Source organism: Delphinus delphis, chromosome 11 (assembly GCF_949987515.2).
Source record: "Delphinus delphis chromosome 11, mDelDel1.2, whole genome shotgun sequence".
Taxonomy (NCBI): Eukaryota; Metazoa; Chordata; class Mammalia; order Artiodactyla; family Delphinidae; genus Delphinus; species Delphinus delphis.
In genome coordinates this window covers 82,550,446-82,577,013 of record NC_082693.1, presented here as the reverse complement: position 1 = coordinate 82,577,013, position 26,568 = coordinate 82,550,446, and the positions used below count along the sequence as shown (strand labels likewise).

The window sequence follows — 26,568 nt, the reverse complement described above, 5'->3', positions numbered from 1 at the left end:
TGTGGTGGGAATAGACTGAGGAGGGGCAAAGCTTGTAATAATTCAGGCAGGAAGGAAGGGGGCTTGGATCAGAGTGGTGGTGAGAAGTGGTTGGACTGTGGACATTTTGAAGGTCAGCTCAACAGGGTTTCCTGATGGGTTGGTATTGGGGAATGTCACCCTTCTTACTCTAAGCCTCTTCTTCTGCTTAAAAGCACAAAACTGGGATGGAAACTCTGTGTGGCCTGAGCATTACTGCCTCATACTGAACTCACTGTCCGCTAAAACTCCTAAGTCTTTTTAAAAATCTTACATGTGCTAATGCTCAAATACCCCTTTTATTTATTTTAAAAAAATGTTTTTTAAAGTACTCCTTTTAATTTTTACTTGGCTTGTTGCCAAGTTAAAGATCTTACCTTCGTTTGTAAGAGATTTTATTTTGCTAGATTTGACTGATTGCTCCAAACAGTCAAGGACTTTGGGGAACCCTTAGTCTGTTATCCAGGATAGTAGCTTCTCTGTCGGCTCGGTGTAAGCCCACACATTTCACAAGCATGCCTTCTGTATCTTCCAAAACTCTGATGGATTGTTGAGCAGACCTATAGCAGACCTCCAGAACTCCCCTCTAGGCTGACTGTGGCTTTTACAATTTTACACTCCCTGATCAGAATTGGTTATAATCCGCCTAACTTGAGATCTGGTCTCTGTGAAATCCACAAAGATGCCATGTGTTGTTTAGCTGCCTTCCTGAGATTATGTACAAATACATATTGCTCATCTATTCGAATTGTCTGATTTACCAGTATAGAATCCACCATATCAGTGGGGAGAGACAGACAGACAGACAGACGGAGGCAGAGTGAGGTGTGTATCTGATAAATTTACCCATAATGAACTCATGCTCTTAGTGCCCAGTACTTTCTTTAAAGATAAACAGTGTATTGTGAAGACTCTCTTTTCTCCAGTGCTCACCAACTGTATTTTTCTGATACATTTGAGACTCTTGCTCGGGATCAGCACCCATCTTGCAGGCTATAATCTGCAGACCCTGCTTTCTGTGCCCATTTTGAGGATCAGAATTGCAACCTTCCAACCTGTCCTGTTTTCCATGGTCCCCGAATATCAGCAGGTTTGCTGATCTCATTTGTTCCCATCACTTTAGAACTCTCTCCCCGTAGGGCTGTGTCATCACCCACCTCACCCCCAACTTAATCTGCTCTAATCACATTACCTGATGAATTTTAGGAATTCACTGTGACTCCGGAGGAACCTTAGGAGAGTCCTAAGTGGCTCCCTGCCGTTAATCTAAATGCCACTGGCCTTGCTTTCAAAGCCCCCTTCTGGTTGCCCTTTTTTTCCTAGTACCCACCACTCCCAGATGTTTTACTCTGGTCAAACAATTTTGTTTTTTAAATTAAAGATGTTGATGTTTGATGTTTGCTTCTACCTCTGTGATTTCTGTCCATCTGTCATTTCTACGTTTCTTCTGCCCACACGAGTCTCTCCTTCAGTATTGCAAAATTTAACGTTTAATTGTACAGCAATTTACATTTGTTTCCCTTTTGTTAGATGGGTTAATTTTGTCTCCCCCAACTACCTTTTCTTTGAGACCATGTATTATACTGGTTTAACAGCTCTCAAAATGCCTTGCACAGTGTCCTGCCTGACATCATAGTTAAGTATTCATTAAAAACATGCTTGTTTATTGTATTCTCTATTGTAGTTGAAGATGCCCACACTGGAATTTTTAAAGGAAACAGCAGACAGACAGTTTGGAGGGGCTATTTGGTATGTTACTTTAAATTAACTGTATTTTTGCAGTAGATTAGAATAAAAGTATGAGAAATAAAACTTTGAGAGGCTTTTTAATGTTTACTTTTCCTCTAAGCCTAGCTTTCTAGTACTAGTGAATATCGATTTAAATAATTGTAATATTCTTATTTTGAAGCTTGTGTGATGCAATAGATATTTACTAGTTTTCTCAGCTGTAAGTTTTCACCAGCCTTATGATGTGGAAAGTGAGTTGTGTTTTTCCCTTTTTTATTTCAGACAACAGATAAGGAAGTCCCTGGGTTAGTGCTAATGCAAGATTTGGCTTTCCTGAGTGGATTTCCACCTACATTCAAGGAAACAAATCAACTGAAAACAAAATTGCCAGAAAATCTTTCTTCTAAAATAAAACTGGTAAGAGCATAGAAAATAGAGCAATTAGTGTAGCACATCCCATTTCATGCGTGCCTCTTCTCTGTGGCCCCCTTTGTTATAGAATAGCCGACAGTCATAAGCAAAGAGGGTCTCAATTCTGTCACAGTGTTGTCACGAAGACAGCTCTTTATTTGTAGAAGATCCTCCCTTTTTACTCTTTATTTGGGCAAAATTCTGAGTCTTAACTTGGTTTGTTGGTTTCCCAGACAGAAGCAGGATTCATTTGTTTAACAAATGAGCTTCTACTGTGTGTCAGGTGCTGTTCTAGCTGCTGAGACTTTAGCAGTGGACAAAGCAGACAAAAGCCCTGATGGCAGTGGAAGCGTGGAAGGAGGGGATGGGGGGAAATCAGACATGTGGTGGTAGGTACACACAGGCTCCTGTGGATTTACGAAGAGCTTCCACTCACAGAGGGGGGATGCTTCAGATTTTTGGAACATTTGATAATGTGAAACCTTCATTCATTAATAGCTAGTTGAGCCACTAACATATTTAGTATTTATACTTATTAACTCTTCACGCTTGACCACCGAGGCCATTCGCGAGTTGACTTTGGAAATGGTGACATGTCTTTCCATAACATTTCCTGTTCTCAGAGCCATCTGTCTGATTCATGTAGGGCACAGTCCGTGTGGGTGTACTTTCCTTTTGACCTTATGCCAAGGTGCCTGCTTTTCTGTCAGAAACAGTCCAGGTTGTAAAACGTGAATGTTTCTTCTCTCAGACTAGAGGGCATAAAGTTCTTGGCTCAGAATTCATTAGGCTCTGCTTTTCTTGATTTTACAAAAAAAATGTTCTTTAAATTCTGCCACTGTGTTTAGCTTCCTGCTTCTCAATCCCTGCTCTTCTTGATGTCATTTAACAGTTGGGAGGTGAAAGGGTGGAGGTAGTGGCAGGGAGAGCTGTGACTCGGGGAGAGTCGGTTATTTAGTTCATGTCTGGACCATGTTTTCTCTCTGCCAGTCAAAGTTCCTGTTTAACTTGTTTCCTTTTCCCCTTAAGTGTTTCACTGTTTTAAGATACATTGTATTACCTTTGTAAATACCATGGTAATATGAATGACATTTATGCTTTTTCTTTTCTTCATATTTTCCTCCATAACTTTCTTTATGGTACCTGGAAGTATGGTGATGCCCGGCTAGATTAGAGTTGAGTAATTTCTTAATCTGCAGTTATTTTAAAATAGATATTATATTCCTCCTTCCCTGAATTATTTTCAGTATGGATTTGGGCAGATAAAACCATAGATTAGCATTCATTTCAGCCAATGTTTATTTGGCTTCTTGGCTTCCTAGCTGTTGGTTCTACGGTTATAGACATATGCGCATCTGTACGTTTGACCAGCACATGTGCTGCTAGGTGGGCGTGTCCTGCCAAAGATCACCAGCCCAAGTCGTGGTCACCCCACAGCAAACGAGTTTTTGGGCAGTGTGGAGTGGTGTGTGCCAGGAGACACTGAGGGCGCAGGAACTTGAATTGGGCAGTAGCACCACCAGGCTCGGTACATGTGGACGCCCCCTCCTCCGCCATTCACCCAGTTGGAGGTTGATCTGGATTCCCCAGAATTGTCTCTGTGGAGGCCGGCACCTCCTGGGGGTACAGCCAATTATTCACAGTGTGCATTGCAGCTCACTGTCACGATGCCAGCACCTGCGATTGGCTTCAGAGATGAGGACTTCTGATCTTTTGGAGGCTAGAGAGAAAGTGAGAAAGAGGAAGCACAGAAGGAGAGCGTCAGTATTCAAGCCTGGTTCTCCAAGGGGCTCTCTTTCCTTGGGTCCCACTTTCTGGTTCTATTATGGGCACCCGGAGAATGGAGTTTCCAGTCATTGGGTTCCCAGTCCCTTTAGTGAGCGTTGATTAAACACCTGCTGTTGTGCCAGGGACTGTGCTAAGGATAACTGAGTGACTAAAATCACTTAGTGTTTGGGTGTGATTGCTTCCAAACAAAGTGTTTATACAAAGTGCTGGGAGAACATGTGGGCTTCAGTTGTTCTGCAGGCAAAGACGGCTTTGCAGAATAGGAAACATTTTGGCTGGGGCCGTGCACAGAACAGCCGTTCTTCCAGCAGAGAAGCCAGTGGGAAAGACCTTTCCGAGAGGAGGGAGCAGCTTGAGCAGAGGGTTAGGGGCTTGCAAGTGAATGGCCTTTTCAGAGAACCGAGGCAGCTGTTCAGAGGCCAGAGCCCAGGTGGGGATTTTCCTGATGCTGAGACTGGGAAGTTAGGCAGAGGCCAGATCGAGAAAGATCCCCTGGTGAGGAGGCCGGACTTTATCCTGGAGGCAGAGCGCGTCTTGAGGAGGAGGACCCGGTTCAGGTCTGCAGAACACGGGAGCGGAAGGTGTAGCAGGTGGACATTAAACAGGAAGCCGGAGGCAGGAAAGCCAGTTCAGCCACTGCTGCCGTAGCCCAGCAAGACACTCAGGTTCCACAAGTGCCTTGGCAGTGGTGCCAGTGATGAGAGTGGTTCCAGGGCCATCTGAGAGAAACCGTCAGCACGACCTGGTGACTTATTAGCTACTGGAGCAGATGGAAGGAGAAATGAAAGGGGAAGTGGATGTGACCAGCAAAGACGGGTGTGGTGGCATTAACCACACTCAGAGCTTCATGGGAGAAGCGAGGTTTTCAGAAGGACCCTGAGAGCTCAGTTTGGGGTGTTACATTGGAGGGGCCTTGTGGCATGTGGGAGGGAGGGCCATTAGACATTGGGCTTCAGGACCTGAACAGCTGAACCTCTGTGCCCTCCCAGGCTCCTCCAGGGGGCCTTTGCCAAGGCCTGTGGACCCCAAGCCACCTAGCACTCAGTTCTGTCCCAGAGACCCTGGCCGGGCTGTGAGCATCTCAGGACAGGTACTGCCTACTCATCTTGTGCCCTAGTGATCACCTTAGGAAAATGTCTGAAATTTCAAAATACTTTTCTAGAATAAAAGCAGCTTGGATAGAAGAGATTAATTAAGATAAGGGTATTTTCCAAATAAATTTAAAATTAAATTAGGATATTAAAGTACTACGTTTATTTATCCTATAGTAGTGATTTTTGCACTCCAGGGAGCCCCTCCAAGGTTCCGTAGGAGCCACTGTGGGAGGAGAGGCTGGGGGAGGGCAGCGAGACTGTTAGGTACCCAGATAGAACAGACAGAATGTTTGCGCTGCGTGGCCCGCCTCCCATCCGTCCCCTACATAGCGAGGCAGAATAGAGACGGCAGTGAGAGCTGACCTTGGGTGAGTGCTTTGTGTATACCAGACACTGTTAAGGTGAGAGAAAGTAATCAGGAAGACAACACACGTGTGCATGTGCGCGCGCGCGCGCACACACACACACACACACACACACACACACACAATTTGCAGTAAGAGTTAATGCCTACATAATAAAAAGGGCCTACATAAACTCTACTTTTGGCCTATATAAACTCAGGAAGCTTTGCAAGATGAGCTAAGTATAGTCATGTAGCATATACAAGAGATCAGAATGAGCCCGAGTAATTGTTTGCTCTGTTTTATAAATTAAGAAAGAAGGCTAAAAAATCAAGAAAGAAATTGGCCCTATTAGAAGAGCCAGTTCAGCCAGCAGAAGGATGTTGCTGTCCTAGATGACTGGTTTTCAACCCTCTCTCTGCTTTTTAAGCTCTGAAAGCCTCTTTTCACAGGAAATTGTATGATACAGAGTTAAAACAAAATACGTATCAAGGGTGGTGTGGGCTCTGGTCAAGGTGGGGAAGCCTGCCTGTAAAACATGTTGGTGCTTGTGGTGTTCCCTCCTGGATTTATGGTTGCTTTGAAAACGTTGCCTCAAGGTGGTTTTCCTGTGGAAACACTTCAAGCAGCCAGGACACCCATCGTAGGTGTGGGCACGACAGCTGTTAGACACCTGCTGGCAGGTGTGCTCTCCACCAGTGTTCAGCGAAGTTACCTTGCAGGGCTTTCCCCAGTGTAGGCAGATGGGTAATATTCTAGAACAGAGGTCACAAACTGGGGACCAGATGCGTTTTGTTTGAATGCATGCCAATCAGAAATATTTGCGCTACCATTGAAAACCGGGAGATTTCATGTAACACTGGGGATTCTGGCCTCTCCAGAGATCTGGCAGCCTTTGTCACTATTGACTAGTGACTGCAGTTTTCAGATGGGGCCTGAGATGTCCCATTTGCCAAAGCCCCTGACTCCCTCTTTTTCTAAATACTTGGTCCATTGCATCATTTGGGAAATGTGTCTGGCCTGTTCAGGTCTTCTGTTTTTGGTGATACTGGCTTACTATTTCATACATGTATGTGAAACTTTTAATCTTTTAAATATACGTAGTATACATTTAATATGTACAATATGTAGCATATAGCAGAGTACACAATAGGTAGTATATATATGTATTGTATGTATTTAAAGATCGAGGATCAAACTGGGAAGTTTAAGGTGTCTCTTCTTTGTTGTTCAGTTTTTCCACATGTAACCCTCTTGTTATTTTATAGTTGCAGTTGTATTCAGAGGCCAGTGTAGCACTTCTAAAGTTGAATAACCCCAAAGATTTCCAAGAACTGAATAAGCAGACGAAGAAGAATATGACCATCAATGGAAAGGAACTGACCATAAGTCCTGCATATTTATTATGGGATCTGAGTGCCATCAGCCAGGTAAGGGATGCAGAGATTGTTTTAGAACCCGAGTTGAGGGCTTTGATTATTAAAGATTTATGAGTCACTGTATTAGAAGAAGGAAGAGGGCTTACAGAGAGGTCACTTGATTGGCACGTCTCTAATTTTCCCGTCACCGCCATTGGTTTATACTAATTGAAAGTGACCTAGAATCAGATCCAAGAAATTTTTCTTCAAAAAATGTGTGAAAGAAATGCTGTTTTTGTTGTGCTGTTTTAAATATGCTGAGTGTTCTGCATTTTTTGTAATGTGTAAAAGCTGGACACGGTCTTTGGAAGTTTGCTGGCGCTCCCTGAGTGCGGAAGGGACAGCTGGGAGGGGCAGGTGTGACTTAGGCGCATTTTACATCTTTCTGTGCCCCATGCTTTTCTCAGTCTAAGCAGGATGAAGACGTTTCTGCCAGCCGTTTTGAAGATAACGAAGAGCTGAGGTACTCACTGCGATCTATCGAGAGGCACGCACCATGGGTTCGGAACATTTTCATTGTCACCAATGGACAGATCCCATCCTGGCTGAACCTCGATAATCCTCGAGTGACAATAGTCACACACCAGGTAGTGACTCGCCATGTGTCACAAGGCTGCGATTTCCTGTTCTGTCTTTTGCTGTTCTTTGTCTTGTTCCTGATTTCATCCTCTTACCCATCTCACCTCCATTTCCACCTTCCTTTAATCCTTCCATGCGCCTCCCTCCCTCCCTTCTTTCCAAAAACAAAACAAAACAAAAACCTCTCATCCGCCTTCTCTCTCTTTCTCTTTTTTTTCTGTTAAAAGGATGTTTTTCGAAATCTGAGCCACTTGCCTACCTTCAGTTCACCTGCTATTGAAAGTCACATCCATCGCATCGAAGGGCTGTCCCAGAAGTTCATTTACCTGAATGATGATGTCATGTTTGGAAAGGATGTCTGGCCGGATGATTTTTACAGTCACTCCAAAGGTCAGAAGGTGAGTAGCTAAGAGATGCCTGGCTTAGAAGTCACTTAGAAGTTACAGACAGGAAATAAGGAAATCAGTCACATTTGATCAAACAAGCATTTTTGAGTGTTAAGCTCAGGAAAGTTAACAATCAGGGAGTGAGAAAACTACAGTGGGAACTTTGCTTCCCTATATTCTCACCCAGGACCCACTCTACATTTGCTACTACAACAGCAGAAATAGCAAATAACTGTGAAACACAAAATCGTGTTTACCATGTCAGCAAAATGCCCAAGATAGAAAGCTCAAAGTAGTGCTTAAAGACAGGGCTGAAATTTCATTGGGGGCAGCCGCTCTCACTCTGGCTTTGAGGGGCAGGATGGGAAAGTGGTCACGAGCACAGATATGGGTGCCAGCTGTGTAGCACTGTCGTGGGTGATGACCTGGCCTCTAGGTTTCCTGTCTGTGTATTGGGGGGAACAGGAAGACCCTGGTAGTGTTGTTAGAAGGGTACAGTGATCAGTTGGAGACTTAGCACCATGAGCTTGTAAGTTCTAGAACTCTGTCAAGCTATGGCTTGACAGGGGAGACAGACAAAACCAGTGACTGTGTACAGCAATTTCCGTGCCAGTAGGTGTGCCCTGGGTGCGAGGAGTGGGAGCGCCAGAGAGTGAAGTCACACTGGGATAGGGACTGAGATGAGCTTGGAAGAACAGGAGTTAACCAGATGAAGAAAGACCTTGCAGGTAGTTGCACCGTGCAAAGATACGGAGATTTTAAAGGGGAATGCATTTTTCAAAAATGATTTTAATTTAGAAAGCAACCATGTACCATGTCAGTTGTTTTGAAAGCAGACAGGTTCACAGCTCAGAATGCTGTGCTGGATAATTCATCACAGTACCTCGCGTATAAGGATATTGAGAGTTCGTCCGCCCCCCCTTTTCAGCCTTGAGACAAGACGGTGCATGAATCTGCTTAGGAGTTGACAACAGTGTCACAGAAAAGCAGTGACTTGTGTGCACACTTTCCACCTGCACGCTCTTGAACTCGCATTTAAGTTTGGCATGTTGCTGCTTTATTTCAAAATAGATCATTTATAAGACCATGTTGTAAGACTGACCCGTAAGTTGAGTCCTTGTCTCCTTTCCTTGAGCAACGGAAAAGAGTAAATGTGCCGGGTAAGACCCATCAGCAGGGCAGGACTGAGAAACTACCACAGGATGGCCCTGAACGCAGACCTTTTCTAGAGCCTCAATTTGTTTTGTATTTCTGTTAAAGGAATCCTAATTTAAGAATAAAAAGTGTCAGGGGACTTCCCTGGTGGCGCAGTGGATAAGACTCTGAGCTCCCAATATGGGGACCCAGGTTCGATCCCTGGTCAGGGAACTAGATCCCACATGCATGCTGCAACTAAGAGTTCGCATGCCACAACTAAGGAGCCGGGAAGCTGCAACTAAGGAGCCCGTCTTCTGCAACTAAGACCTGGCGTGCAACCAAATAAATAAATAAATATTTTTTTTAAAAGTGTCAGAAACCAGAAACCACTTTATTTTCCCTCTGGTTTTATCATAGGTTTATTTGACATGGCCTGTGCCAAACTGTGCTGAGGGCTGCCCGGGATCCTGGATTAAAGACGGCTATTGTGACAAGGCTTGTAATAATTCGGCCTGTGATTGGGATGGCGGTGATTGCTCCGGTGAGGGTGTGTTCAAATGTAACTTGTCCATGTTGACAGAATTTTTTTCATTTGTTGTCATTATCAACCAGGTACAGTGACTTAATTAAACGTTCTTCGCGTATTGAAACAATCATCGTAGACTCTTTGGAGGTGATGACTGGTGTCCCCATGTGGCCCAGTTTATACATATTGTTGGGGGCATTTTCCCACATGACCCTACACTTGAAAGTGTCTTTTATTATTCAAAATATGAAAATCAGTTATACCCTTAATTATGTGAGCTCGAGAGTAAGAATCGCTCTCACTGGTTCCTGTCGGAGCTCATGGCCAGTGGCCCCTAGAAGCACACTGCTCCAGGTCAGTGAGGGACTAAAGAGATGCAGAAGAAATAAACATCTCCTCTCCTCAGCATCTCTTCTCCCTTTCTTGTACACTAACATTTAGACTTGTTGAGGATAACAAGTTTTTACATTTCTTTATTGCCTTTCAGTTTATAAAGCATCATCCATTATCCACTTGAATTTCTCAGTCACCAAAAGAAGGAGAGTAGGTGCACAGATATTCTCATCCTACTGCATTTGAGGAAACAGGTTTGGGAAGGTGTTGGAAGAAACAAAGCTTGTGTTTCAGTCAGCTCTATCAGAGGCACTTTTGAAAAATACGAACCGCTGCAGGGAGAGAACGTAGACGTGCAGGAGAGTCTCTGCAACGCGGAGAGCTCGGGGACAGAGCAGTGACACTTGGTCACGAGCTGATTGCCAGTGTTAGGACATGTTCTTGTCAGTCCCGAGAGTCACGGTCTTCAGAATAATCTGATCCTCCATACACATCTGCATGTGCCCCCCTTGAGCACATCTGAGGCCTGTACTTCTGGGTTGCACAGATGTAAGTGCCGAGGCCTGGTCATCCCACACCCAGTCCACTGGCAACTGATGCCCCCTTTTCAGATTGTCTCTTTTTAAGCTACGTAAAATCTTCTGTTAAAGAATGGGGTGAACCTTTCCTGACTGAAATTCATGCATCGGTCTTGAAAACACAGCTGAGAAATAAGGAACTGGCTTTTTTCCAAGACTGTAAGCACAGCAGGATTCTGTTTTCCTCCTCTCCCTCCAGGTAACAGTGGTGCGGGTCGCTATGTAGGAGGAGGTGGGGGCACTGGGGGCATTGGAGTCGGACAGCCTTGGCATTTCGGTGGAGGAATAAGCGGCGTCTCTTACTGCAATCAAGGATGTGCAAATTCCTGGCTGGCTGATAAGTTCTGTGACCAAGCCTGCAATGTCTTATCCTGTGGCTTTGATGCTGGTGACTGTGGACAAGGTATATTCATTGCCATAAAAACGTATTTAGGATAAGGGGATAACAATCTTTCATAAATGGAGGGGTTTGGATCGTTTTTGTTATTTAAAGTAATAATTCTCTAGGTATCCCTTTCCCAGCCTTGCATCCAAACTAGTTGTGAGTTATAAGAGGGCACAGATCTTTAGACAACACAAGACACTGAAGCTGCATCTTTTCCTGTTACTGCTCTAGTCTGATTATTTTTTCTTTTTTTTTAGTAAGCAGATTTATCTTAGCAGATTTATCTTACGTGGTGAAGGTTTAATTTGGGAACAGTGAAAGGAGACCAATAATTCATTAAATAAGCTTGGTTTGAATACTGGATCTTGTTGATAGCTTATTAATGGCGGTCCTTTTGGTCAGAAGGTTGTCTTTTTTTCAAATGGACAAAAAGATGGAAGTTGACCATTGGAATTCGCTGTCCTGAACCGTGCCTTGTCTCTGTAGTGAGTCAGCCTCAGCATTCCATGTCGATAATAGTGATTGCTTCAGAAAGTAAAAATGAGCCCTATACTAGTAGCTTTTGTGTTAGAACTTCTGATGATTTTAAAGTCCATTTAAAGTCACTCTTAGAAAGTGAAAACTCAAACCCTAAGAATTAAAGGAAAAGGGGGGAAATGCGTAGTTTTTTAAAAATCATGTTTGTGTTTTTTTCCTCTAGATCATTTTCATGAATTGTATAAAGTAACTCTTCTCCCAAACCAGACTCACTATGTTATTCCGAAAGGTGAATGCCTGCCTTATTTCAGCTTTGCAGAAATAGCCAAAAGGGGAATCGAAGGCGCCTATAGTGACAACCCAATAATCCGACATGCTTCTATCGCCAATAAGTGGAAAACCATCCACCTCTTAATGCACAGTGGAATGAACGCGACCACAATACGTTTTAATCTCACATTTCAAAGTACAAGTGATGAAGAGTTCAGAATCCAGATAGCAGTAGAGGTTGACACAAGGGAGGAGCCCAAACGGAATTCTACGACCCAGAAGTCTTACCAAAGTTTGGTTAGCCCCTCAGCTCTTCTTCCAGAGGTGGAAATCCTGTTTGAGGATATCCCCGAAGAAAAACGCTTCCCCAAGGTCAAAAGACACGATGTTAACACAACAGGAAGTTTCCAAATGGAGGTGCAAATTCCGCTGGTCAATATTTCACTCCTTCCAAAAGAGACCCAGTTGAGCCTTAATAACTTGGATTTGCAGCTAGAACACGGAGACATCACCATGAAAGGATACAATCTATCCAAGTCAGCCCTGCTGAGGTCGTTTCTGATGAACCCACAGGATGCAAAGTTAACAAGAAATCACCCTCTGATGACAGAGCAAAGAAATGACAGTTTGGAGGCCCCACTGGAAAAACAGGCTCACAAAAGCATCTTACCCAGCAGCTTAGGAACATCTGAAAGATTCCAGGGGTTATTGCCTTTTCCAACAGTGACAATGACAGTGAATGGCCACTCCCAGAGCCAGACTCCACCCCTGGACTTAGAAACCAAAGCAAGATTCAGGTCCAAAACTGTGACCCCGAAAGTAGGAGGTGGAGGTGTGTCAAAAGAAAAGCTCTCATCTCTGATTTTCCCACTGGAAAACAGGGAGACACAAAAGGTAATCACAGGGAAAGAACAAGAGAAGAACAGAATGGAGGAAAATGCTAACAGTTACCTAGGTGGTAATGAAGTATTACCTGGAAGAAAACTGCAACATTACACAGAGAGTTACCTGGGCTTTTTGCCATGGGAGAAGAAAAAGTATTTCCAAGATCTTCTTGATGTAAGTTACATCCAGCCTTATTGTTTCCCATGCTCAGGAAAAATAAATAACCTTGTAAGTGGTAGTGATATACTAATAGCTACCATTCATTCAGTACTTCCCTGTGCCCGCCACTGGACTCAGTACTTTTCTTATGTGGTTTCATTTAATTGTCCCAATAATTCTAACAATAAAACTACCTTGTAAGGGTCTGCTATCATTGTCCCCATTTTGCAGTTTAGGAAGCAGCCTTCATGTGAATGAGTAAGGGATTTAGCCAGGGGCATACCCTGAGTCCATAGTAGAACAGGGATGGTATCTTTACTTGGCATGTTGCGATATCAGAAAACGCTTTTGAATACCCCTTGCAGTCAGATCTCATGTTTTTCAAACTTTACTAATGAAAAACCCGAGAGGCAGATAAATTCGTTAGCTTTCCCGACATCACAACAGCAGGTGAGGGTGAGCCCAGCGCTCTCCCTCCTGTACCACGGCCTCCACGGTGCCCTGGGGTCCTTTGTACATCTCACAAGCGCCGTCACTGTGCTGACTGCCGGGGAGTGCAAGATGGTGAGAACAGTTGCTTGCTGCTCTTGGAGACTCAAAGAGCAAGCTGGGAGGACAGATTTGTGGGCAGATAATTGTGGCAGTGTGATAAGTGTCTGCTGAAGTATGGACAAGGAGTCCGAAGGGAAGATTCCTTAACTCTGCCTGGAGGTATTGGGGGAGGCATACAGGAGGACATGCCCTGTGAGCTGACCTTGGAAGGGTGGGACTGGATCGTGACCAAAGCACAGCCGTGAGTGGATGTTAGGCTGGGGGAAAGTGATGAAGAGGGGCGTTGTCTCATTCCTCTCATGGTCTTCAGGAAGTATCTTGTCCCTGCCATGGTAGCATTTACTAATTGTTAAGCAAGGGGCTGCAGAGTTCTTGCCTACATTGATTTCCTCATTCTCCCCCGCTCCCTGCTTTTTAAATTGCAAAAGTACTATAGGCTAATGGTAAAAATCGCAAGCAATGCAAAAAACAAAAAAAGCAGGGGAAAAAAAAGGGAAAGGTCTGTCTCCTTCCTTCCTTAATCTCCTTACTTGAGACAGTCACTATGAATATGTAGTTTGGTGGGTATTCTTCCAGTATTTTTCTACAGATATGCAGACATACTATATAGTTTGTTTTGCAGCAGTGAAGTTATATATATTGCTCTGCAGTTGCCTTTGATGTGGTAGTATGTGGGCAAATTGCCATTGTTTATTTTTAACAGCTGTAAGTTGCGTCCAGTGTTTTTGCAAGTACAAATACCTAATGTTGCAATAAATATTCTCGTACATATATCTTACTCTTGAGGAAGTTTTATTTCTGTAGGTAGAATTGCTAGGTTAAAGGGTCTATTGCGTATAAAATTTAACTGTCTTTCTTAAATATTGCACCCCTTCCTCCTTCCACAGACAGTATGCAAGCGTGCTTGTTTCTCCACAGGACTAACCAACAGCAGTTAATAGCATCTATATTTTCATCAGTTTGAGAAGCAAAAATATTTCGTCTTCTGTAAAGTGTGTTCAGGTTCTTTGCCAATATTCTTTGCCCATTCATTCAGTTTCGCCTCTTACTGGTTTTGATAGGGTTCTTTACATTTCATAATATTAACACTATTATATGGTGAAACCAATTTTGTATTCTAGTCTTTGTGTTCAGAACTCAAGGGACTTGCTGCTTTGATGTCACCAGTAGAAATAACTTGATACTGAAAGCACTATCAAATTTATTGTAAATCAATTAAATATTGCATTGAAATTGGCTATGAAATCTCATGATCAATGACTAGTCCTTAAAGAGTACCCTAAAAGCAGACCTCCACCCCACGGCTGTTGTTCTCGAGCTGATGTTGGTGATACTTTCACTGAAATCCAGTTTGTCCTGATGTTAGGATGCTTGAGGAGACCTGTTAGTGCTCGTTTCATTTGCCCCTCAGGACAGTTAGTGACTAGTTATTACCAGGTGACATAAAGTAGTACCTCTGTCTCTTGTTAGCACAGGGCACCTGTGCACTAAACACAATGCTGTGTTGTGTGGAATTCTCTTTTCAGGAAGAAGAGTCACTGAAGACACAACTGGCATACTTTACTGAGAGCAAGCACACAGGGAGGCAACTAAAAGATACGTTCGCAGATTCCCTCCGATATGTAAACAAAATTCTAAATAGCAAGTTTGGATTCACGTCTCGGAAAGTCCCTGCACACATGCCTCACATGATCGACCGAATAGTTATGCAAGAACTGCAAGACATGTAAGTCTTGCTTGTGTTTGAGTTGTGTGTGCTCAGAGCCAAGGTTGCTTGAAGTTTACATCCTTGCTATGCTGCGTTTATGGCTCTAACACTTGATGACTAGTATGTCGAAGGTATTATCTAAATAAGTGGGAAGGAAGATTCTGACTCCACAAGTGTTAGGTACTGTATATATCTTAAATATCCAGATCTTATGATATGCTACATTTGGACAGGTTCCCTGAAGAATTTGACAAGACGTCATTTCACAAAGTGCGCCACTCTGAGGACATGCAGTTTGCCTTCTCTTATTTTTATTATCTCATGAGTGCAGTTCAGCCACTGAACATATCTCAGGTTTTTGATGAAGTTGACACAGACCAATCTGGTGTCTTATCTGACAGAGAAATCCGCACGCTGGCTACCAGAATTCACGACCTGCCTTTAAGTTTGCAGGTATTGTCATTTTTTTTTCCCCTAAACTTAATGACATTTTGAATGAAACTTTTACATTTGATACTTTCTCTCTTTCCCCTACATACTTCAATGGATGCAAGTACAAGTAATTCTTCATATTGAATGAGGGGGTTCACAACTAGTCCATTTTAAATGCCAGGATTAAAATCAAATTTGAAGTTCATATTTTATAAGATTATTTTTTGGGGGCTTTTAGTAGGGATTGTAATTGTATTGTCTGGAGACGAGGCAGACCGTACCTGCAGATAAGATTCTCGATTCTCGTGTCAAGCTCATTCAGGGCCTTCAGGTGTGGCCGAGTGGAGATCTTAGCCAGGCCCACGGTGTTGCAGAGCCCCTTCTGTCATGGCATCCTTTAGTCCCAGGAGTAGGACACTCACTAATGGAGAGCTCCAAGATGAATCCAGCTGCAGGACACCCATCTGGTGATCCCGTGGACCACCTTGTGTAAAACGGTGCCTCACAGGCCCGTATGTTCTACTTTGAGACAAAGATGAGTTATTTGTATTGTTTCATTCTGCTCTTTTTAGGGTGTCCTTAAGAATCATATAGTCAAACCCTCTTTGACGATAATGCTTAAATTTTGGTGACTTTAACATTTTTATTTTTAAAACCACAGTTGTTACTTGTAATGTATATAGGTTTATCCTTTTATTTTTGCTTTGTTAGGACTTAACAGGTCTGGAACACGTGTTAATAAATTGTTCGAAAATGCTTCCTGCTAACATCACTCAGCTAAACAACATCCCACCAACTCAGGAAGCGTACTATGATCCCAATCTGGTGAGTGCCATGGGTTCTTTTATGTAAAGTAGAACGTGTATCCTTATCGGGTGTTAGTTACATCATTTCTGTAGAGCACTTGAAAAACTAGAAGCAGGCTCTGTTTATAGGTCTTTGGTGGAAATCAGTAGCACAGATAATCCAGAATCATTCATATTTTTCTTTGGAATATCTTTTTTTCCTCCCTAATGGATGTTAAGCTAATACTGAGATTAGTTGCTTATATTCTGTAAGCAGACATCCTGTTCACTAAGGATAGCGGAAGGCAGCGCCAGAGTATACTCACTGGCTTGGGAGAACAATCCTGAGGTTAAACATCAGGCGGAATCCCATCTTTCATCAAAGCTCAGTTGCTTTGATGCTGGCATTTTCTGGATCTTACCACTAGGGGCAGTGGATGATCTATACACAAGTATATCAGAGCAGCATTTGGCTGAAATGATTGGAAGACTCTTGATATCTGTAAGATGCATCCCAGCTTCAGAGAAATGATAATGTGGAAAAAATGCATTTAGAATTGATGGACCAAGGATATAATACAGCCATTATGTGATGCTTACAGTTAATTTTTACTGATATATATGGAAGAATGTTTATAAAATAAAATTAGGTGGGGAGAAAATGGGTACTGCCATATACAGAATATGGTTTGAACTATGGAAAACTCCTGATACCTTCACACACATCCCCAAAATTGATGAAAATGACAGTAGGTTAAATTATAGGTAGTTCTTTTTCTTTTTTTTAACATCTTTATTGGAGCATAATTGCTTTACAATGGTGTGTTAGTTTCTGCTTTATCAGAAAGTGAATCAGCTATACATATACATATATCCCCATATCCCTTCCCTCTTGCATCTCCTTCCCACCCTCTGTAACCCATCCCTCTAGGTGGTCACAGAGCACCGAGCTGATCTCCCTGTGCTATGCGGCTGCTTCCCACTAGCTATCTGTTTTACATTTGGTAGTATATATATGTCCATGCCACTCTCTCACTTCATCCCAGCTTACCTTTCCCCCTCCCCGTGTCCTCAAGTCCATTCTCTACGTCTGCGTCTTTATTCCTGTCCTGCCCCTAGGTTCTTCAGACCTTTTTTTTTTTTTAGATTCCATATCTATAGGTTAGCATATGGTATTTGTTTTTCTCTTTCTGACTTCACTGTGTATGAAAGACTGTGTCCATCCACCTCACTATAGATAACTCAATTTCATTTCCTTTTTATGGCTGAGTAATAGTCTATTTGTGTGTGTGTGTGTGTGTATATGTTTTGGTTTTTTTTTTAGATCATGCAGCGTGCAGTCTTGTGTCCGGCTTTTTTTTTAATAACATAGGTAGTTTTAATATAAATTTATTTATTTTTATTTTTGGCTGCATTTGGGTCTTTGTTGCTGCGCACGGGCTTTTCTCTAGTTGCAGCCAGCAGGGGCTACTCTTTGTTGCGGTGCGCAGGCTTCTCATTGGGTAGCTTCTCTTGTTGCAGAGCATGGCCTCTAGGTGCGTGGGCTTCAGTAGTTGTGCCACTCGGGCTTCAGTAGTTGTGGCACTTGGGCTCAGTAGTTGTGGTGCAGGGGCTTAGTTGCTCTGCGGCATGTGGGATCTTCCTGGACCAGGGCTTGAACCCATGTCCCCTGCATTAGCAGGCGGATTCTTAACCACTGAGTCACCATGGGAAGCCCCATAGGTAGTTCTTAATATCGTTTTTTCACACTAGTATTTTCCATATTTTCTATAATGAATAGACTACACTTTCATAAGCATAATAACATGTATTTAAAAAAAACTGACCATCTTGCAAATGTTCAAGCCCTGTAATTAACTGCAGATGTTTGTAAATGAATGTAGAGAAGAGTAATGAATCAGTTAAAAATCTGATTCCTGAAAGAAGGCAGTCATTCCTTTGGCATTCATTGCACACGGCAGGGATGGTATTTCTCACTTGTGTTCCCGGAGGGTCCTGGGAAGCTCCCTCATGAGGAGACAGTGTGAGGGGCAGCCCAGCAGCTTTAGGAACCCGTAGACAAACTGTAAGTATTGCTGATCATGCGTTGGTTAGTTTAGCATATGACATGGGTTTGTATACAAATGTGTCACTTAAAGCCAGTTCTCTAAATATTCTAAAACTTAAAACTATGAAATCAACAAAACTGAGGTAGAGGTATAAGACCTGGTGTCAGCCCTAAGGGATTTTCCTCTAGTGGGGTAAACAGGCATGAATCAGCAGGTGGAGACTAGTCCTGGGTTGCGGGTTCTCGGGAGGCCTCGCATGGAGCTGATGCGCAGTCAGGCTGATAGGAGAATGGCAGCTTGTCTTGTGAGCTGCAGCAGCTTCTTCTGGGTCTTTGGCGCAATCCAGTAAAAATGCTTTGTCAGACCCAGAATGTTATACAGAGATGTTAGTAGTTCTTTACAAGCGTGGTCTTAATGATTAAAAAGGCACATCTGTAATCACTGTAGGTGTGTTCCCTGCCTCCACAGAGAATAGAATCAAAGTTAAAAAAAAAAAAGTAGATTGCATAGGCTAAAAGACATTCTCAGTTTTAGGACTTTTCAAACAATGATAAAGCTCTTTTCTGTTTTCCCCCAATTTGGAGTTACCCCAACAAAGCTAATATAGTCAACTCTAAATCATCCAGAGGTCAGTGTCCTGGTTTAAACATTTTTTTATGTATTTGTCCAAATAAAGTTCTACCAGTTATCAGAGATCTGGGTACACCCTTTCTCCAGGAGGGGAACAGTAAGCCGAGGGTTCCAGGCTGCCCTGACTTGTCTTTTCTGGTATCTTCTTGGTGGGCAAACCCAGAGCACTGGACAGAGGAGGAAGAAAGGAGAAAGTGTGCTGGGCTCCTAAACCATCTCCGCTCAGCCTCTCCCCTGGACCAGGCCTCTCTGGTCTTTACTGTCTTCGGGACCACGTTGTGATCGTACTGACAGGTTGCCTTAGAGGCACTGACGTCACCCCAGGTCCAGGGAGCTTTGCGAGTGGTTCAGCCTGTTTCAGTGCTCGCTCCAGACTTGTCTTTCACCATCTGTATTTCCACATCCGTCCTTTCACTTGTCTGTCTTTCCTTCTCTATAAACTTTGGTTTCCTAGTAAGATTTTACAATTACCAACCCCTTGCACTGGTAGAGAACTTAGAGAAGAGTGTTCTTTTCTAAGGAAGATGATCTATGCGTAGAAAACAGTTATTCATCTTTCCCTTTTACAGGCACGATGAAAGGTTCTTGAGGGATTTTAGGGCTTTTTTTAAAGAAATGCACACATATTCATCTATTAGAGTATTTTACTGTTTTACCAAATATCTGGCATGAGGTTTAGAATCAGCAAATATCCTTTGAACGCTAAGGATTAAGTAAGTAGGGGCTGCTTTGCTAATGGTTATAAGTTAGTCTTCAGGCTTATGCAAATAAAGCTGTTTAGAGCATAAGTACTAATTATACAGACAGCATTAGTTAACATTACTCGAGTGAACTCTTAGCCAAGGTGTTGGCTTCATTACTGTAATTAACTGTGATTACACACAGGATAAAGTATTTTCTAATTAGACTATAAGAATGACAGCTTAGCTTATGAGTATCATATAGACCACTTCATTACAGTTTATCTTGGAATTTATTTTCATTTTGAAAAAATTATAGCAATCACTTATAAGACTGTTTTAACAGTGTGTAGTAATGTGTGATTAAAATAAAACTTTATTCACAATAACAGGCAATTAGCATGCGGGCCATAGTATGCCAATTTGATTTTTAAGAATATTACATTAAAATAGTCATCTTGGGCTTCCCTGGTGGTGCAGTGGTTGAGAGTCCGCCTGCCGATGCAGGGGACACGGGTTTGTGCCCCGGTCCGGGAAGATCCCACATGCTGTGGAATGGCTGGGCCCGTGAGCCATGGCCGCTGAGCCTGCGCGTCCGGAGCCTGTGCTCCGCAACGGGAGAGGCCACAACAGTGAGAGGCCCGCGTACCGCAAAAAAAAAAAAGTCATCTTAATTACTGAGTCTTTCTGTGCCCCTTTATATTTTGCACCTGAGATGATGCTTCAGTTGCCTCACCCTAGTCTTTGCCCTGATATAATGTCTGTATTTTCTCGCAGCCACCAGTCACTAAAAGTCTAGTAACCAACTGTAAACCAGTAACTGATAGAATCCACAAAGCATATAAGGACAAAAACAAATATAGGTAAGTACTACATACATTTTCTCTTTGTTTAATTTAAGGATAATTATGAGTGGTATTTTCATAATTTTACCATAGTTTATCTATTAAGCATTCTTTGAAATTTATGTGAGATTTTCTTTAGTAATATGGAAAAATTAAGTCATTCCAAGGATGCTGATTTTTTTTAAGTTTTATACAATGCTTTTCTTATTGAAATTTTATTTTACATATCCACATAAATATTTAAACTCTTTAAATATGTTTTGATATTAGATTTGAAATCATGGGAGAAGAAGAAATTGCTTTTAAGATGATTCGTACCAATGTTTCTCATGTGGTTGGCCAGTTGGATGATATAAGAAAAAACCCCAGGTACTGTTGTTGTTGTTGTTTGTTGTCGTTGTTTTTAATTTAGAACATTTTAGGTTCACAGCGCAATTGAATAGAAAGTATGGAGGAAAAAAAGCAGTAGGACTAGAGAAACGGAAGTGGCTTATTTCTGTTTGGAGCAGACGGAAATGTCTAACGGTAGAGGTAGTGTTTGAACCGAGAGATGGGAGTTGTGAGTTGAGATCGGGCCCCGCGCGCACAGGGACTAGCACGGACATCTCAGAGTCCAGTGACAGGACTGTTCAGTGAGGCTGAGGGCTGGGCTGAGGGGCGGACAGCATCATCGGGGAGGTGAGGCCAGACGGCTGGCACTCTCAGAGCATTTCTAAAAAGGTGCTACCAGAGAAGTTGTTTTGGTGGTTAGACCTGCAATTCAAAGTAAAGTTCAAATTAGCTTCTGAGGAAAAAGGAATGCTACCATAAATGTGAAAATCCAGTAAACTGCAGTCATTCTTTGGGGATAAATTCAATGTTCAGGTTTACATAAACCTTGAAAATTTCCAGCCTGGCCCCCTAACAGTTGCCCTAGTTCGAAAAAATTGGTTAAAATCTGCATTTTTGAGTTTTGAACTTTAGTGGGAAATAGGTGTTGTTTCAGTAGTTTCTCAGAAAAAAAACCTTGGCTTATGAAATTGAATATTTTCATCTGAGTTTTTCAAATGCTTTTGGAAGTTTTCAGTTTTATCTCTTTTAAATTATGATCTTAATTATACATGATCAGAGGTATAAAATTTCCGGGCATTTTAAAGCCATGGTATTTTTTCTTAAAATTCCATTCTTGATTTTTGGGCAGGGGGGAATATGGAATTTTAAGAAAAATGAAAATATTTTTAATACTTATGTAGTATATTCATAAAATATTTCCTACAAAATAACAAATATTTCCCACAAGCTAAGCAAACAATAAGCCATAATAATTAAGAACCGCCCAGCTTGCAGCTCTTGTTGTACATGCTGTTCCCTTCCTGGAATGCCCTGCTCAAATTTTAAAAAACAAAAACAACCTTAAGAGCCAATTTCAGTGCTTGCTTCTTGCTTCCCCCATTCTATCGACGTGCTTGCTCAGTCCTTGGTGATCTGTAGTGAGACCAATTGAGAAGTTAGAGTTTTTAGTTGTACCCTATACTTTTATGTCTTGTGCCAGTTTGAAAGTTGTTGGGCGAGAGGATTCACAGACATCGTCATGATACTTAAAGGGATAGGGTTTTGCTGAAAAGACCCAAGGCAAGACAGGCTTTTCCAGCAGTGTCTGCTGGGCCTAGATACGTCCTATAACCCTGAACAGATTTTATCATTTTTAACTCTTGTTCTGTTTTACTTTGGGGGGCTGATTTTTAAGTCAGGAGTGGAAAACCAGCCTTCTGACTGACTTACACTTTAAGGACAGGTTTATCGCATTAACAGGGAATCTAGGATAGGCGGTATCTGGGCTCCGCTGCCCTTCTCCCTTCCTGCTTGTGTTGGCTTCATCCTCAGGCTGGAGATAGGGCAGCTGCAGCTGTTCCAATGTCCCTGCAGACATAGCCATGTTCTGAGGCTATAGGGGATTGTCCCTTCCTGTGTGTCGTGTGTTGTCCCCTCCCCCCATTTCTATACCAGTCGCAGTGAAGGGGAGGGATTCACTTACGCTAGTCAGAAGCTGACTCTGGGTTGGGGTGCGGTTGCCTACCTTTTGAGTCAGCTCATGGGGGAGAAATACGGAGCAAAATGCAAGTTCTCATTGGAAGGAGAGGGAGTGTTTGCTGGGCACCCAGCAAGGTCTGCTTTAGTTACCCTGTGTCTACACATACTCTTTGTCTCATACACGTACTTTCTTCTTTAACTTTTCCCAACTTATTGAAAAATTTTGAAGATACAGAAAAACTGAAAAAAGTAGTACAATAAACCCTTAGCTCAGACTTTTAAAGTTTCAGCATTTTGTTATGTCTGTCTGCTCTCTCTCTCCATCTCTCTGTATGAACACAAAAACACACAGGTTTGGTTTTTGTTTTGTTTGCTAAACCATTTGAAAATTAGTTGCAAACATCCAGACCCTTTACCCCTCATTATTTTACACGTCTTCTTCCTTTTTTGGCTGCATTGGGTCTTCGTTGCTGGGCGTGGGCTTCTCATTGCAGTGGCTTCTCTTGTTGTGGAGCACGGGCTCTAGGCGCGTGGGCTTCAGTAGTTGCGGCACGTGGGCCCAAGAGCAAGCGGGCTTCAGTAGTTGTGGTGCATGGGCTCAGTAGTTTTGCAGCACGGGCTGTAGGTGCGCAGGCTTCAGTAGTTGTGGCTCACGAGCTCTGGAGCACAGGCTCAGTAGTGTTTAGCACATCTAAACAGTCATTCTCCTTTATACCACAGGACCACTAACACATATCCAAGAACCTTAACACTGACTAAAATAGAACCATCTAATAGATGGTCTATATTCACACTTCACCAGTTGCGTCCAGATGCCCTTTACAGCTGCTGTTTGTTTTTAATCTAGGAAACAGTCAAGCCTCATGCATTGTATTTGGTTGACATAACTCTTTAATATCCTTTAATTTAAACTTCCCCAACTTTAGAGAAGAGATAGGATAATGAACTTTCACTTACTCATCACTCATCTTCAATAAGCAGAGACTTTTCTCCTCCGTTGTCTTTTATAAGCATTTATGTTTTTAACTTTGTTGGTTTGAAATGGTATCAAGTTAATTCATTGCAATTAAGTCCATAGGTTCCCCATCTCTTTTTTTTAAACCATATAAATGTTTGCATGTGTATATGAAGAAATCAGATTATATATTCTGTAGATTTCCTGAACTTTGGACTTTTCTGATTGTCTCCCAGTTGTTTAATGTGTTTCTCTGTCCCCTGTATTTCCTGTAAGTTGGTAGTAGGATCTGAGGGCTTTATTAGACTTGATAAAATTGTAAAAAAAAAAAATTAAATGTACTTCAAAAGTGGTGTTATCCCTACCTACTGTTTTAATGGGCCCTCAGTTTAGTGACTTTTGCCGGGAAGGGAACCTGAAACAAGTAGGGAAGCACCACTGTAACCTACTTTTTGCTGGAACTCTAGCATCTTACAGCCTGGTTGGAGACATAGGGAAGCACCACTGTAACCTACTTTTTGCTGGAACTCTAGCATCTTACAGCCTGGTTGGAGACATGTGAAGAAGTCGTCATCAATCTCATAAAATCTATAGCTATAAGGAACCATCTCTATCGCAATGATCTACAGGACTGTTCTTAGTAATGTAACTGTATCAGTTCAGAGAACTCAGTTGTAGGCATTTAGTAGGTTTTTCCCTGGATGCTAACAGAATGCTTCAGTCAGGGACATGCCAAATAGAAATTAAAATAATTCACTCCCATAGCTAGAAGGCACATTCAAAATTATCATCCCTAGTTCTTTTTGTTTTACAGGAGAGGAATATCTAAAGAAAAATTTTACAGAACATTATTCCCCTAGAGAATCATATCAGTAAATGCAACAGCTTGGGACATAAGTCCATTTAAAATATATTTGGAATCCACACTTCTTTCGTTAGGTAAGGATCATCCTTATGATAACCAGTAGTAACCCTGGGTCTCTCTCGTTTCCAGGAAGTTTGTTTGCCTGAATGACAACATTGACCACAATCATAAAGATGCCCAGACAGTGAAGGCTGTTCTCAGGGACTTCTACGAATCAGTGTTCCCCATCCCATCCCAGTTTGAGCTGCCAAGGGAGTATCGAAACCGTTTCCTTCATATGCATGAGCTGCAGGAATGGTAAGTTTTCCTGTTTCATGTACGTACATATGTGTATTTTTTCTTTTTTTAGAGTGATGAAATTTCTTTACTGTGTTATTTGCTTTCTTTGTAAAGTACACGCATAGTTTTTATTGAGCTCAGTGGCTGAGCACACTTTCTGAGCCTTATTTGTCATCACTGCCATCAAAGTGGCTGCCCTGTTTCTTGAGTACCCGCTGGGCAGTATATTTACTCTTTACAATGAAAGGTGCTACTCTTGTTGCCACGTTACAGGTGAGAGCACAGTAACAGAAGTGAGTGATTTGCTCAAGGTGGAGTAGCTGACAAGTGGCAAGTCCAGCCCGATTCCTGACCCTCCACACGTTCGTTCCACTGTATTCCAAAGCTGCTTTAGAATGTTTCCTTCTTTGATTTTTACTACCAACACTTCATTAGAAAGATCATTTTATCTTTCAATTTAGGGAAATTTTTGACCCCTTGCCTGCCCGCCACACCAGGCACTAGGAACAGGGGCAAAGCCTCGGAGATACTGCGGGTTCGGTTCCAGACCACTGCCGTCCCCAGTTCACATGAAAGTTATGTTCAGACTATGTCATAGTCTATTAAATGTGCACTAGCATTATATCTAAAAAAAAGTACATTCCTTAATTTAAAAATATTTGCTAAAAATGCTAACCATCATCTGAGCCTTTAGCAAGTTGTAGTAATATCAAAGGTCATTGATCGTAGATCACCGTGACAAACATAATAATGAAGAAGTTTGAAATATTGCAAGAATTACCAAGATGTGATACAGAAATACGAAGTGAGCAAATGCTGTTGGGAAAATGGTGCCGACAGACTTGCTTGACACAGGGCTGTGCAGTGCAGTAAAGTGAGGCCAAGTTAGGTGTGGTATTGCCTGTTCAAGATGGAAGGGACACTGCGCCGGCCTTCACCAGAAGCCAGCGAACCAGCCGTGACACGGAGGACGTGACTAGATAGGCTTCAGTGCTCTCAGAGTACAGAGGAGGAAGCAGCTAGTTCCATGACAGGATGGTGACATTTGGACTTGGTGTTGAATTATGAAAAGGACTTTTCCAGAAGACAGTGCTGTGGAGAGGGAAAGGAGAAATTGTGAAGGGCTGTATCTGAGTTAGACATCTTTCTTTAGAGAATAGCGGTTCCCGGGAGAGACTTTTTTAGATGTCTGTCTCATCAGAGTTCATGATTTGGAAAGATAACAGTGCTTGCGGGGTGGACTGGTGAGGAAGGCGTCTGGAGTAAGGCAGTGTTGTCTGGGAACTTGAGGCAGAGAGACAAGCAGTAAGCATTTCACTTGTCCTGGAAACAGATGGTCAAGGTGTGAACCAAGGACATGGCCCAGGGAATAAAGAGAAGCAGTAGATACAATTGGCAGAGATTTGAGAGAGGAAATTAGCAGACCTTGGCAGCTAGAGCTCTTTGGTGTCTTGCAGTTGGGTAAGTGAGACAATTAGCACGTGTATTGCTACTATGTACCTATTTTTATTTTCATAAGGAGAAGTTGTTACTAAATAACTTGTCTTCTAGCAATGGCAAGGAACGGCTTCTCGCCATTTTCACTTTGCCTTAGCTCAGAGGAAAAAGAACTTTGGACAGTTCCAGCTGTCAGTCCCCACCAATCCAGTTCATGACTAAATTCACCTTCAAGGGCCTACTGAATAAGAAAGGAGTGGGTTTAAGAGTAGCTGGAGGGGGCTTTGAGTTCTGTGTTGTACAGATGAGGTGAATCAGGTGCAGGTTGCTGATCCGGGGGCTTCCTTTTCCTCAGCCGCCCTGCTTCTGTGTCATCTCTCGCTGCTGACCCACCAATGCCGCCCTGCTTTCTGTTGGGCTGGCCAAAAAGTTCCTTCTGGTTTTTCCACATTACGGAAGAAAACCTGAACGAGCTTTTTGGCCAACCCGATAGAAACGTCTTCCTTTGCTTTCCTTTCGTGATCCTGCACTCCTGAGTCTCCGTCATCTTCCCCTGGTTTCCTGCAGTGGCTTTCTTCCTGTCCCTTTCTTGGGAAGAGCAGCTTCTGCACTTAGAGCAGTCCATGTGGTGTGCTTGTCGCTCCTTGTAGACTGTGAGCCCTCGTCGGGGCAGAGACTGGCTCTCCCTGTCCGAGTCCACTTGCATCCGTGGTGCACAGTAGGTGCTCAGTGCATGGCTGGCTGAGGGGAGCTCAGCTCCCATTACAGGGTTCTCTGGTCACTGGGGCAACTCATTAGCTGTGTCACAGCCTGTGGCTTCTTAGCT

The 26,568-nt window shown here is 42.7% G+C and overlaps 1 protein-coding gene across 3 annotated transcripts in view; it reads left to right on the top strand.

Moving 5' to 3' along the window:
- Positions 1 to 26,568, top strand: part of GNPTAB (N-acetylglucosamine-1-phosphate transferase subunits alpha and beta) — an 83,465-nt gene that overhangs the window by 51,156 nt on the left and 5,741 nt on the right. For 2 of the 3 annotated variants that reach the window (XM_060025478.1, XM_060025476.1), the window contains 14 exons: positions 1,703 to 1,767; positions 2,029 to 2,163; positions 6,652 to 6,813; positions 7,209 to 7,388; positions 7,608 to 7,778; positions 9,321 to 9,450; positions 10,540 to 10,743; positions 11,426 to 12,531; positions 14,595 to 14,794; positions 15,010 to 15,229; positions 15,920 to 16,033; positions 20,129 to 20,214; positions 20,467 to 20,565; positions 24,156 to 24,323. In XM_060025478.1, the coding sequence (XP_059881461.1) occupies positions 1,703 to 1,767; positions 2,029 to 2,163; positions 6,652 to 6,813; positions 7,209 to 7,388; positions 7,608 to 7,778; positions 9,321 to 9,450; positions 10,540 to 10,743; positions 11,426 to 12,531; positions 14,595 to 14,794; positions 15,010 to 15,229; positions 15,920 to 16,033; positions 20,129 to 20,214; positions 20,467 to 20,565; positions 24,156 to 24,323 (3,040 nt within the window). The remainder of the gene's footprint in view (positions 1 to 1,702; positions 1,768 to 2,028; positions 2,164 to 6,651; positions 6,814 to 7,208; positions 7,389 to 7,607; positions 7,779 to 9,320; positions 9,451 to 10,539; positions 10,744 to 11,425; positions 12,532 to 14,594; positions 14,795 to 15,009; positions 15,230 to 15,919; positions 16,034 to 20,128; positions 20,215 to 20,466; positions 20,566 to 24,155; positions 24,324 to 26,568) is intronic. The other variant, XM_060025477.1, reaches the window with a different exon arrangement.